Source organism: Rana temporaria, chromosome 9 (assembly GCF_905171775.1).
Source record: "Rana temporaria chromosome 9, aRanTem1.1, whole genome shotgun sequence".
Classification (NCBI taxonomy): Eukaryota; Metazoa; Chordata; class Amphibia; order Anura; family Ranidae; genus Rana; species Rana temporaria.
This window is the reverse complement of record NC_053497.1, coordinates 131,066,476-131,079,640: the sequence shown is the minus strand read 5'-3', so window position 1 is coordinate 131,079,640 and position 13,165 is coordinate 131,066,476. Positions and strand designations below refer to the sequence as shown.

General features: G+C 41.9%; 1 protein-coding gene across 3 annotated transcripts in view; it reads right to left on the bottom strand.

The window, feature by feature from the left end:
- The window catches only part of LOC120914065 (histo-blood group ABO system transferase-like), an 82,638-nt gene that overhangs the window by 35,984 nt on the left and 33,489 nt on the right, over positions 1-13,165 (bottom strand). For 2 of the 3 annotated variants that reach the window (XM_040324515.1, XM_040324516.1), the window contains exons 4-5: positions 12,645-12,701; positions 1,563-1,598 (exon numbers count right to left, since the gene is read on the bottom strand). In XM_040324515.1, the coding sequence (XP_040180449.1) occupies positions 1,563-1,598; positions 12,645-12,701 (93 nt within the window). Of the gene's footprint in view, positions 1-1,562; positions 1,599-5,705; positions 5,769-12,644; positions 12,702-13,165 lie in introns of all 3 variants that reach the window. The other variant, XM_040324514.1, reaches the window with a different exon arrangement.

The window sequence follows — 13,165 nt, the reverse complement described above, 5'->3', positions numbered from 1 at the left end:
GTGCTATTTTAAATAAAAATATTATGCTGTGCTGTGGTCAGCTTGTATCCACGCCCCCTCACCCATCCCTTCTTTCTTGACTGGCAGGAACTTCCCCAGCCAGCCAATCCCCTGCCTTAAAATCAATAACACTTGCCTTTAACCTCCCTGGCGGTATGATTCTGTCTGGAATTACGTACCAAAAGCGGTACAATTATTTTGCAAGGAAATTTGGCGTTTAATACTGTAGGCCTGCAATTCTTAGGAATAACTCATTTAAATCTGACCAAGTCTAGTAGGCATCCCGGGTATGATTTTTTTTTTTTTTTTTTTAAAACAAAATTATAAATTATAATATAATAAATAATTATAAATAATTATAACAAAAAAAATTATATAATTATAATAAAAATTATTCAATAATGTAATCATCTCAAAATCACTGAAATTTGCTCAGTTGCAGAATTGTCGCTGTCATTACTTTTATTTTTTTATGCTGAATTTCCCCACAAATCGCTATCGCACAATTCTGCAAGTGATTATAATTTATTATCGCTGTTTTCTAGCTGATCTAAAACCATTTTTGACATAAAGGGACACTTTTGGACAATCTACAGTTTTCAGGCAGAAAGAACAGTTTTTATTATATAAAAGAACATGTAGGACACTGGGCAGACCACTAGGGACAAGGGGGGTGTGTATTTTTTACATACAGTACTGTAATCTATAAGATTACAGTATACTGTATGTATTTTGTTTGTTTCATTTTTTGAATTTGGCGCCGTTCTCCACCCCCGTGCGTCGTAACGTCGCAGGGAACGGAGATCGGCGGCACACGGGGACACTGTGAATCGAGCGAGGTCCCGCTCGCTCACACAGCGGGGATACATCGCAGGATCCAGGGACAAGGTGAGTAACTTGTCTGTGGATGCTGCGAGCAGGTAAGCCGTGCTGCTGTACACTCTGCACATCTACCCCGAGCGTGACTCGGGGATACCGATCCTAGCATCGAAAATCCACCCCATCACGCTCGGGGATACCGCCAGGGAGGTTAATGTGTTCTGTCCACCTGCAGGTCTGCGTTACTCTGAAAAGGGGAAACGCAGCCTATCCAAAATGCTCAGAAAAAGGCAGAAAAGCACTGTTTTTGTAAATTTATAAATACAAATGGTCTCAACACATATTGAGCAATTACAATGTAAAACATGTTATGCATTGACTTCACAACTACCTAAAATTCTTAAAATTTCTTTTTTTTTAACTGCATTTTTTGTCTTAACCACAAATAAAAACAATTGTACAAAAACTATGCATTCCAACACTCATGTTGGGACTTATTTACAATGATTAATATGAGATTGAGAGAAAGATAAAAATGAAAAAAAAAGAAAGAAAAGGAAAAATAGAAAGAAGAGAAAGAGAACTAGAGGAAGAAAGAGAAAAAAAACTAGAGGAAGAAAGAGAAAAAGAACTAGAGGAATAAAGAGAAAAAGAACTAGAGGAAGAAATAGAAAGAGAAAGAGAGAGAAATATATCTGGCTGAAATGCTAAGCGATGCTGTATAATCAACAAAACAAACTCACGGTGGTTTAAAGATCTGTGGCTTGTCATACAACATCCTGTAAAAGAACAAAAAAAAAAATAAGTTTAAAAGATCATGTTTTGTTAATATATTAGAGCTGTATTTTTTAAATAAAACATAAAAAGCCCTCATGTACACAGGTTGTTTGAGGCTTAAAATATGCTCTAGCATAAAATCCCAGCATTTATCCCCACACAGGATGGCATTTACTGCTAGCCACAAAAGTTAATGGCTTTACTTGGTCGTACTCAATTAATATTTCTGTGCATTGATGTTAACATGTGTATGTTTTCAGGTGAAAATAGAGTCATTGTAGACATGTATTTATGTCCAATATCAGTGGGGTTTATCACTACCCATTGTGAGGGTGTGAACAGGTATGTTACCCGTGGCGTGGGGCTTCTTTCATTTGGTATCACACATCTTGTAATGTGATCATTAGTAGAGGAGGAGTCTACCTGTAATGGGACCTGGAATTGAAACATGGAGATCTGTTAACCATGCATGTTGGAAGTGTTTAAGCCAAAGGTATGTGCAGCCTGAAGCATTGTCCAGCCTAAACCATTGTGCAGACTGAACCATTGTATGGCCTGAACCTTTGTACAGACTGAGCCATTGTACAGCTCCATAGTACAGTCTGCACTGGTGTTTTAGCATACCTCCCAACTTCTGAACTGAAGAATGAGTGACATTTCAGGGAGACAGTGACCTGCGGTGCACTACAGAAGGCAGAAAGGATCACTATGGCACGTGGAAGGCAGGAAGGATCGCTATGACCCATGGAAGGCAGGAAATATCACTATGGCACATGGAAGGCAGAAAATATAACTATGGTATAAGGCAGGAAGGATTACTATGGCACATGAAAGGCAGGAAGGAAGGATCACTATGGCACATGGAAGGCAGAAAAGAAGGATCACTACTATGGCATATGGAAGGAAGGATCACTATGACACATGGAAGGATCACTATGGCACATGGGGGGCAAGAAGGATCGCTATGGTACATGCAAGACAGTAAGGATCACTGTGGTACTGAAGAATATTGAATTTAACTAATATGTTTGTATCTCAAGGGCATTTCTGGATGAATAGTATTTATAGTCAGACTGACTTAAAAACAAAGTGTGAGTTTATTGTCACACAGTTGGCATCATAAATACAATGTAAAAAGTATAACAGTTCATTTCAGTGTAGGTAAAAATGTATGAAATAGAATAAATAGTTATAAAGCTGTAATTAGCTTTCCATGTGCTTCTCCTTAAAGAGTCACTAAAGGAAAAAAAAATGTTGTTTAAAATAACAAACATGTTATACTTACCGCCACTGTGCAGTTCGTTTTGCACAGAGTGGCCCCGATCCACGTCTTCTGGGGTCCCTCGGCGGCTGTCTCTGGTCCTCCCCACACGAACTACACACGTTCATGCGAGAGCTCACATTGTGTGTAGTCCTTGCGGGCGCGCTCCCGTGATACAGCGAGCGGCCATAGCCACTCACTGTATAACTCGGCCCCGCCCCTCGGTGCGCCGTGTCACTGGATGTGATTGACAGCAGCGCCAGCCAATGGCTGCGCTGCTTTCAATCCATCCGCTCTAGCCAATCAGCGGCCAGGCTGAGCGGCAAAGAATATCTCGGGACCGAGCGTGGGACTTTCGAGGGGTCAGGTAAGTATAACGGGGGGTCGGTTTACTCTGAAGTTATTTCCCCCTAATGCATAGAATGCATTAAGGTGAAAAAACGTTTTCTTTTAAAACTCCTTTAATGCAATCTGAGTCTTCCAAAATGGCTGGAGGAAGTGACATAATATAAGGTTACTCAGAGAGAATCACCTGTCTAGCACTTGTCAACGTGTATATGAATAGAACTCTGTATGTAGAACAGAGTGTAGATTGGTCATCCTTCTCTGTGTGTGTGTCTGTGAACATAGAAGTGTTGGCTTTATATGTTACATGTGAACATCATAACCTTACAAAATTCAGAACCTTGTATGGCACACATTATGCACTCCAAGAGGAGGTACTAACTCAGAGTCATATATGGACTTTGATTGACAAGCCCACAAGTAACACTCTATTCTTGTCTGTAATATGCTGAACATGTAATATAACCAAACGTCTGCTAAAATATCAGTTACCAACTTAAACAACATTAAAGGGGTTGTAAAGGTAAAAAATAATAATCCCTAAATAGCTTCCTTTACCTTAGTGCAGTCCTTCTTCACTTACCTCATCCTTCCATTTTGCTTTTAAATGTCCTTATTTCTGAGAAATCCTCACTTCCTGTTCTTCTGTCTGTAACTACACACAGTAATGCGGGGCTTTCTCCCTGGTGTGGAGAAAGCCTCTTGAGGGGGGAGGGGGCGAGCAGGGGGGTCAGGACGCTCTCTACTTTGCAGATAGAGAATGGAGCTGTTAGTGGGCGTCCTCACACTCCTGCTCGCCTATGAAAGCGAGTTTTCCCATTGAAGTCATTGGAAACTAAAATAATTTGTTCCACATTAACTTCAATAGGATGCAATACCGAATGCGGCTAGAGGTGAGGGGGGGGGGGGGTGCCAGAGAGCGCGGAAAACACTTTGGCTTGTTTCCCTCGCCCCCATACTTCAGGCCAAATGAGGTACTGCAGGCCAATGTTTGGCTTTTCTCGGCTCCTGCGCCCCCGTACCTCAGGCCAAATGAGGTACTGCAGACCTATTTTCGGCTCTGCTCGGCTTCTGCGCCCCCCCATAATTCAGACTAAATTAGGTACTGCAGGCCTCTTTAGCTTGAATTCTGCTCGTCTTGCGAGTCATTACTCGCAAACCGAGTCAGAATTAAAAAAAAAATGTTGCTCCCAAATCAAAACGGTCTCAAACCAAGTTACTCTTAAACCAAGGTTCCACTGTGCTGTTAGAAAAGTATTAGCCAACACTGCTACCTATGTTTTTATCTATTCAAGAACTTGAGTCCCTTCCTCCCAACTTTTTGAGATGGGAATGAGGGACACCTCTTAGCATAAGTATGTAGACATAGGACACACACCCTGCCACACCCCCTTAAAGGAAAATTATACCAAACAAGTGATTAGTTAAACCCACAAGTGTTTTTCTTATTTTTACCACTACTACCTTTAATACTGGCTTTTGAAATTTACAGATGCAGCCATTTAGAAATTGAATCAAAGGTTTAGCACTGGGAAACACGTTTTGATCGATAAAATGTGCATTTTATATACAACTACATGGCTTTTTTTTCTCAGAGAAAGGGTACAGGAACTCACCGCCCCTCCCCTAGGTCACGCCTGTATTCACCCCTACCCTCCCCTAGAACTTCCCCTAGGACCACCCCTTGTCTCCACCCATACATACCTCCTAGTACCGCCCGTTTTGAGAACAGGAAACCAAGTATAATTTGGGGGATATACAAGGTAATATGTATGGAATTTGTTAATAAACAGAAATTCAGTAATTCATGTACAAAACATCAGAAATATCAAGTGCTTACCAAAGTAAGCTCAGATGCACTTCCCGATAGATATTTCCATATCCAGCAACATACAGTCCCTAATATCCAGAAAAAGGCAGTCCTATATACAGCAAGAGACCGCCCCATATACAGCAAGAGCCAGTCCCCCATATGCGGCAGTTCAGGCAGAAAAAAAAGTCCTGTACAACTATATAGATCGGACCAAACTGAGGGACATATGAGGAGGAAAGAGGGACAGAGGGACTTTGTTCCAAATCAGGGACAGTGCCTCAAAATCAGGGACAGTTGGGAGCTATGCTTGAAACTATAACAAGAAGATATTGAGGGACTTGGAGCTGGTAGACTTGTCTTATTACTCAACATGCGCAGTATTATTACCTAGCAGAGACACTTGCTTTGTGTATTACAGGATTTACATACTGTGTGTGCAGTAATATTAAAAGCCATGCTAAGAGCCTACCTGTAAATATTACCATGCCATATCTGTTCAGTGTCTAAAATATTTAGTGTCTTTGTATCCCCAGGATCCACTAAAACTACCCTTTTATGCTATTGGTTTGTTTTATTGAAATGGGATGGATGGCTTGCTTAATTTTTTATGCCAAGTCACCCTATCTATTAAGAAGAAACAAAGATTTATGCATGACAAGGTTTTAGTTCTGTCCCAGTCCAAAACCTCACCTTCCAATTGCCACTTCAGTTGAAAGGTTCAGTGGTGAGATGTCTTCTGTTGTATTTCTGGGTCTGTGTAGAGAATGCAAATACATTGTTACCTCCTGACATTGTCCATCCCCCACCATATAAAGTGGACCTGAAAAAGTGAATTTAGAGTAGAATTCCAGTCCACTCTCTACCTAACGATCCTCAGTAAGGACTCTCCTAAGTTCGATGCCCTGTGGAGGAAGTGGGAGGTAGATGTCCCGTCCCTGGACAGGGAAATGTGGGAGGACTGTTTTGAAGACAGTTATAAGTTGGTGATCTCCTCTAGGGATAAACTGATACAGGCCAAGTTCTTGCACAGGGTGTATTTCACTCCTCAGAGACTGCATGGGATCTATCCGCAGCGTTCTTCTAACTGCCCGTGATGCTGCACTTCAGAAGGTACCTATATTCATATGTTTTGGACCTGTCCTAAGCTATTGGACTTCTGGTCCACCGTTTTTGAGACCATTAATGTCCGTCTCCACCTGAATCTCCCGGTCTCCCTGGAGCTGACGCTATTGGGGGTACAGGATGATGAGCAGAGACCTAGGTGTACCAAGTTGTTGATGTCTTTGTTGTTTTTTTACGCCAAAAAGGCGATTCTGTTTAAATGGACCTCTAGGGCTCCCCCCACGGTAGGAGCATGGATGCATGCAGTTAATGCTGTCCTGCCTCTGTATAAGTTGACGTACTTGAACAGGGGTTGCCCCTTGAAGTTTGAGCGTGTGTGGGGTCCGTGGACAAATCCTCTTTGATCCTGCTCTGATGTGGAGTTCTTCAATACGTGCTGGGTTTTCCCCTGCCCTGCCTTCTCTTCCTCCTTCTTCCCCCCCCTCCCTCCCCCCTTTCCTTCTCCCCCCCTCCTTCCTCCTCCCCCCTTTCCTTCCCCCCCCTCCTTCCTCTTCCCCCCCCTCCTTCCTCTTCCATCCTGTTTTATTCTTCCCTGGTCACGTTTTACTATAACTAGCTGTATGTTGACACATGCTTTTGACCTGCCAAATGATTTGTTCCGTGTATTACCATCTGGTTCCTGACTGTTACTATTGCTGCTGTTGTTTGTATTATGTCTTGTACCATTTATGCCTTAGTAAAGACCAACCTTGTTGTTAAAAAAAAAAAAAAGTAGAATTCCAGCCTAGCACTTACCAATAAAATTACTAGTTCTATGGTCATATCTGGTCTTTTAAAACACTGCAAGTCTACATACTTTTTCTGGGCCACTGATGATTAGTGGATCAGAATAACAGCCAGGAAACTAGCATTTTTAAAGAGTGCCACACACTGAAATCAGCTTAACATCCACTTTATTTATTAGGCTGGTCCACCTGGGATCCTGGGATCCTCTGTTCCTGACATGCTTTACCCATACCTCCCAACTTTTTGATATGGGAATGAGGGACACCTATCAGCAAAAGCATGCAGGCATAGTACACACCCCTGGCCATGCCCCCTTAAAGGTGAATTGTACAAAAAACAAGATGAGTCAAAACCACAAGTGCTTTTTTTTTTCTTACCAATACTACTCCTATGGCTTTTGGAATTTACAAATGCAGCAATTTAGAAATCAGATGAAAGGTTTAGCACTGGGAAACACTTTTTGAAAGATAAAAGTGCATTTTATATACATCTATATAGATCAGACCAACATGAGGAGAAATGAGGGACAGAGGGACATTGCTCCCAATCAGGACAGTCCCTCGAAATCAGGGACAGTTGGGAGCTATGTTTACCTTATAATCAATCCAGCCCTTTTCTGGTGAAGAGATAGGGGAGAGGAGATGAGATGATAGAGGAGACATTCCACTCTATTTGTGAATTGAATTGAGAATGGTGACAAGCTCAGAAGTTGTGCCTGCACCCATGGTAGCACAGGCTTACAATAACCTCCAACAACCTCTTGTTAATATTGACTACCAACTATCTAGCAATCTCTTGATTCTGAGTTTTTTTAAAGGGAAAAAATGGACCCATGGTGGGAGGCCAAACTGGAACCGGTATTGTTGTACGGCATGTATTTCAGAAGGTGGTCAACTATGTATATTTTCCTCCTGTATGTTTCTCTCAGTACTGTAAGAAGAGTTCTAGCCAATATTGCTATCTATGTCTATATCTATTTAAGAACTTGGGACCATACCTTCTAACTTTTTGAGAGGGGAACGAGGGACACCTATTAGCATAAGTATGTATAGGACACCCCCCCCCCCCCATTAAAGGAGAATTATACCAAAAAATTATTAGTCAGACCCACAAGTGTTTGTTTTTACCACTACTACCTTTAATACTGCCTTTTGAAATTTACAGATGCAGCCATTTGAATGAATGAATGAATGAAAAACGTATAAAGCGCGGCGCATGCGAACTGAATCGCTTCTGGAAATTGAATGAAAGGTTTAGCACTGTGAAACACGTTTTGATAGATAAAGAGTGCATTTTATATACAACTCTGGGGCTTTTCTTCTCAGAGAAAAGGTTCAGAAACTCACCCACTCACCCCCCTCCCCTAAGTCAAGCCTGTATTCACCCCTTACCCACCCCTAGAACCACCCCTTTTGAGAACAGGAAACCAAGTATAATTTGGGGAATATACAAGGTAATATGTATGGAATTTGTTAATAAATAGAAATTCAGCAACACCAGTGGCGGCTGTTGCTAAAAAAAATTTGGGGGGGTGCAAACGAAAAAAAAAAAAAAGTTGCAGCCTCACTGTGCCCATCAAACGCAGCCACTGTGCCATCAATTCACACCACTGTGCTATGCCATCAAACGCAGCCACTGTGCCATGCCATCAAACGCAGCGACTGTGCCATTCCATCAAACGCAGCCACTGTGACATCAATTGTCACCACTGTGCCATGCCATCAAACGCAGCCACTGTGCCATCAATTGCCACCACTGTGCCATGCCATCAAATGCAGTCACTGTGCCATGCCATCAAAGCAGCCACTGTGCCATCAATTTGCACCACTGTGCCATGCCATTAAACGCAACCATTGTGCCATGCCATCAAACGCAGCCACTGTGCCATGCCATCAAACGCAGCCACTGTGCCATGCCATCAAACGCAGCCACTGTGCCATCAATTGTCACCACTGTGCCATGCCATCAAACGCAGTCACTGTGCCATGCCATCAAACACAGCCAGTGTGCTATCAGTTGTCCCCACTGTGCCATGCCATCAAACGCAGCCACTGTGCCATGCCATCAAACACAGCCACTGTGCCATCAATTGTCACCACTGTGCCATGCCATCAAACACAGCCACTGTGCCCATCAATTGTCACCACTGTGCCAATTGTCACAACTGTGCCCTTTAATTGTCGCCACTGTGCCAATTGATGCCACTGTGCCCTTTAATTATCGCCACTGTGCCCATTGTCACCACTGTGCCCATTGATGTCACTGTGCCCTTTAATTGTCGCCACTGTGCCCATTGCCCACTGCATCCGATGGGGGCGGATGGTAGGTCTGTGTCTGCTCTGCATATGCATATTTTTATTTTTTTTGCAGATCGGATTGGAGGTAGGACACAAGTTGGTTTACATCTACCACTCCTTAGAAGTGAATGGAGGGTCCAATTTAGAAAACATAACATCAGGGTACTCACATATCACAAACTATAAAGGCATTAAGCATAGGATTCCTCTCCAAACGACTTCCAAACTTGTATGTGTCAACAGCTTTTACAAACAAGCATGTATCCAAGCTCCTCCACCGTCCCTCCCCTGCATGTGACGACACAGGGCTAATCATGTGTCTTCCTCAGGGGGATCAAACAGCCAACATCTACACTAATGGCAAGTATACTCTCGGAGTAGTCCATGATTATGGACCCATAAGGAAGAACAGAAGATTCACAACTGCTGCAGGAGAGCCAATTCAAAACTGGAAATGTGTTCAAGAACTCTTTGAAGCAGTCACCCTCCCAAAGGAAGTAGTTACCAATCTTGAAGGTCAAGGCATATGCAGAAAGACCGCTGAAACACCAATGGGAGCAATCATGACCTTATTCACTGATTTTGCAAAGGAATTAAGAAGAAGCCCATAACAGATTGAAGAAAAAGAAGAGAACAAATACAGAAAACAAAGGAACTGATTAAGAAATTGCAAGAATCTGCACCTGATGATTGGAATAAAATCATGTAAAGGGATGGAGCAAAGAAGGATCAAGATGGACTTTTGTGTAAGGAAAATTGAATTTGTGTCCCATCTCAAACAGAGAAGATGATCATGCAACTAGTCCATGGCCCGAGTCATGTAGGCCCTAAGGCAATGGAGAGAAACATAAGCAAGGCTGGATGGTTTATTCGATACTCCAGAAATGCATGTCAAGACTTTGTTGAGGGATGCATAATCTTTGCTAAAAAGAGTAAGAGTAACTCAAAGACATTGGGCCAAGTCACTATTCCCTTTCCAAAGACTTCAGATTGATTACATCCTATTGTCCAAATCAGGCCAATATCAATATGTTTTGGTGTGGGTAGACATGTTTTCAAGCTGAATAGAAGCCTGCCCGGTGGCTAAAGCAAATGCCAAGACAACAGCAAAAAAGTTCCTTTCAGAAATAATATGCCACTTTGGAGTCCCTGAAACCATAGAGTGACAGAGGAACACATTTGACTGGACAGATCATACAAATTATATGCAAGGACTTGGCAATTGAGCTGACCTTCCATGCCCTTATCATCCTCAGAACTCAGGGTAGGTAGAAAAATATAGTGGAATCGTTAAAGACAGGCTAGCTAAATTAATGCAGGGAAAGGGAAGACAGGTCAGTAAAGAAACAATTGCCATTTTTTTTTTTTTGCTTTGGTTCTTTACAGCATCAGGACTACCCCTACTTGTAGGTCAGAGAACTTAAGCCCTTATGACATTTTGTTTGGGGGCCCACCTAAGACAGGGTTGTATTTTCCACATCGGACTTCTGTAATGTAATGTATAATGATTTTGTTTTTTATGTAATTGTCTAATGCAAGCAACTAACTGCGATGCACAAGTTTGTTTTTGATTCAATTTCAGATCCAGATCAAGTAACTTGAACACATGATTTACAGCCTGGTGATTGGGTCTTAGTAAAAGAACATGTGAAAGTACCTTTGGGACCAAAGTTTGAAGGACCCTACCAAGTGTTCCTGACAACTGCTACTACTGCTACTGCTCTAAAGTGACGTTGATACAATGAATTTCAAAAGATGAGTAAACTACTGTCATGCCTTTGCTTGATCTTAGCAGTCAAGGCTATAGAGGAAAATCATCTTTATAAATTACACATGCTAACAGTACTTTGATTAATTGCTAAATATGTTCACATAAGCCAGACAGTTAAAAAAAAGGCACAATCCTGGTACCCATTTACTTTTTGAGTTTAAGCAATACAAAGCTGTCCAAAATACCACTATGTCTAGAAATACCACAAATGTTCTATTATTGTGAAAAAAGGTATACAATGTAACAATATGATAGGAAATATGACAAACCCTAATTACACTTTGTTTAGAAATGGTACATTTTCATGGATTCAACAGATATTTTTTGTCCTCTTAGGAATCATCGTTATAGGATTGCTTGTTTGTTTGTTTTTTTCAGGTGTGCTAAAAATACAAAGATTACTACAATAGTGGGTTAGAACGGAGGAAGATGACCCCAATGAAGAGATAGAGTGTTATCAGATAGTCAGATTCGCAGATTTGTATGATGCCGAGATGGGTGATGCGAAATTGCGAATGAGTATAGATAGGTATCCACATACACCCTAAGAAGAACTTTACTCCACATAGATGTGAAGTAGTACTGTGGACCCTCTGGTATCATGATAGGTAGGAAAGATATGGTAGTGACTAGGGATGAGCCGAACACCCCCCCCCCCCCGTTCGGTTCTCACCAGAACCTGCGAACAGACCAAAAGTTTATGTGAACTTTAGAACCCCATTAAAGTCTATGGGACTCAAACGTTTGAAATCTAAAGTGCTAATTTTAAAGGCTAATATGCAAGTTATTGTCCTAAAAAGTGTTTGTGGACCCAGGTCCTGCTCCTGGGGACATGTATCAAAGCAAAAAAAGTTTTAAAAACTGCAGTTTTTTCGGGAGCAGTGATTTCAAATGACTTTTTATCCTTCAGAAATGGCACTTTGTGCAGGGACAGTACTAAGCACGGGAAACATGCACTGCTTTAATGCATACTTTACACACCCCCCAGGTATGAAATTTAAAGGAATTTTTCACTTTTATTGTTTCACTTTAAGCATTATTAAAATCACTGCTCTCGAAAAATCGGCCATTTTTTTAAAACTTTTTTTGCATTGATACATGTCCCCTGGGGCAGGACCCAGGTCCCCAAACACTTTTTTATGACAATAACTTGCATATAAGCCTTTAAAATGAGCACTTTAGATTTCTCCCATAGACTTTTCCAGGGTGTTCTGCGGCTTTTCGAATTTGCCACGAACACCCCAAATTGTTCGCTGTTCGGCGAACAGGCAATGTTCGAAGCTCATCCCTAGTAGTGACCCATCCATAGGGGTCAAGAGGAGGGAAATTAGTAGAATTATTATTATTATCTGATAATGTTGAACAAAGATACCCTCCAAATGCCACTTCAGTTAAAGGGTCCAGTGGTGAGACGTCTTCTGTTGCATTACTGGGTTTGTGTAGAGAATGCAAATACATTGTTACCTCCTGACAATTTCAGCCTAGCATTTACTAGTCTTAAAGATGCCCATTCCCCTCCTGCTACCTGTCCTGCCTAACCTGTGTAAAAAAGATATGTATAATTACCTATTTTTAATCTGCTCTGGTGCGGTATGTGGTCCAGCCCAGACAGGCAATTGGCACTTTTAAACTGAGTTCCACAGTGGCAACCTACACATTTCCTAAGTACAGGCCTCCTATAGGTTCCTCTAGCGAATAAACAAAATTACTTACTCTTGTCTACAGCGAAGCCGAGATTCATAATGCCACCTGATGGGTTTGTTTTCATACCTAAAAGGAATTGTACAAAGTAAAAAACACGTGAAATAGATTGCTTAAAAAGAAAGACTCCTCTTATTCAGCTATACCCATCTACCATGCTGTGTAACCTATGTAGCTTGCAGGACTGCCTACACATGAGCAGAGGAATGAATTAGTTTGTCACTACAAGCACAGTTAGGCTGACGTCACCAATAGCAGACCCAAAACTCCTTCTGAGAGGAATTTGGGAAATATTCTTCCCTGAAGTGGAAGACCACAAGGCACATATATGACATATTAAAGCGGAGTTTCACCTAAAAGTGAAAACTCTGCTTATATGCTTCCCCCCCTTCAGTGCCACATTTGGCACCTTTCAGGGGGGAGGGGGGAACGGGTACCACTTCCAAGACACAGTGTCGCAGCGCCTTCCCTCAGAAGTTTGCCACCTTCTTTCCTCCGCCCACGGGCCAATTAGAAAGCGCAGTAGAAAATTG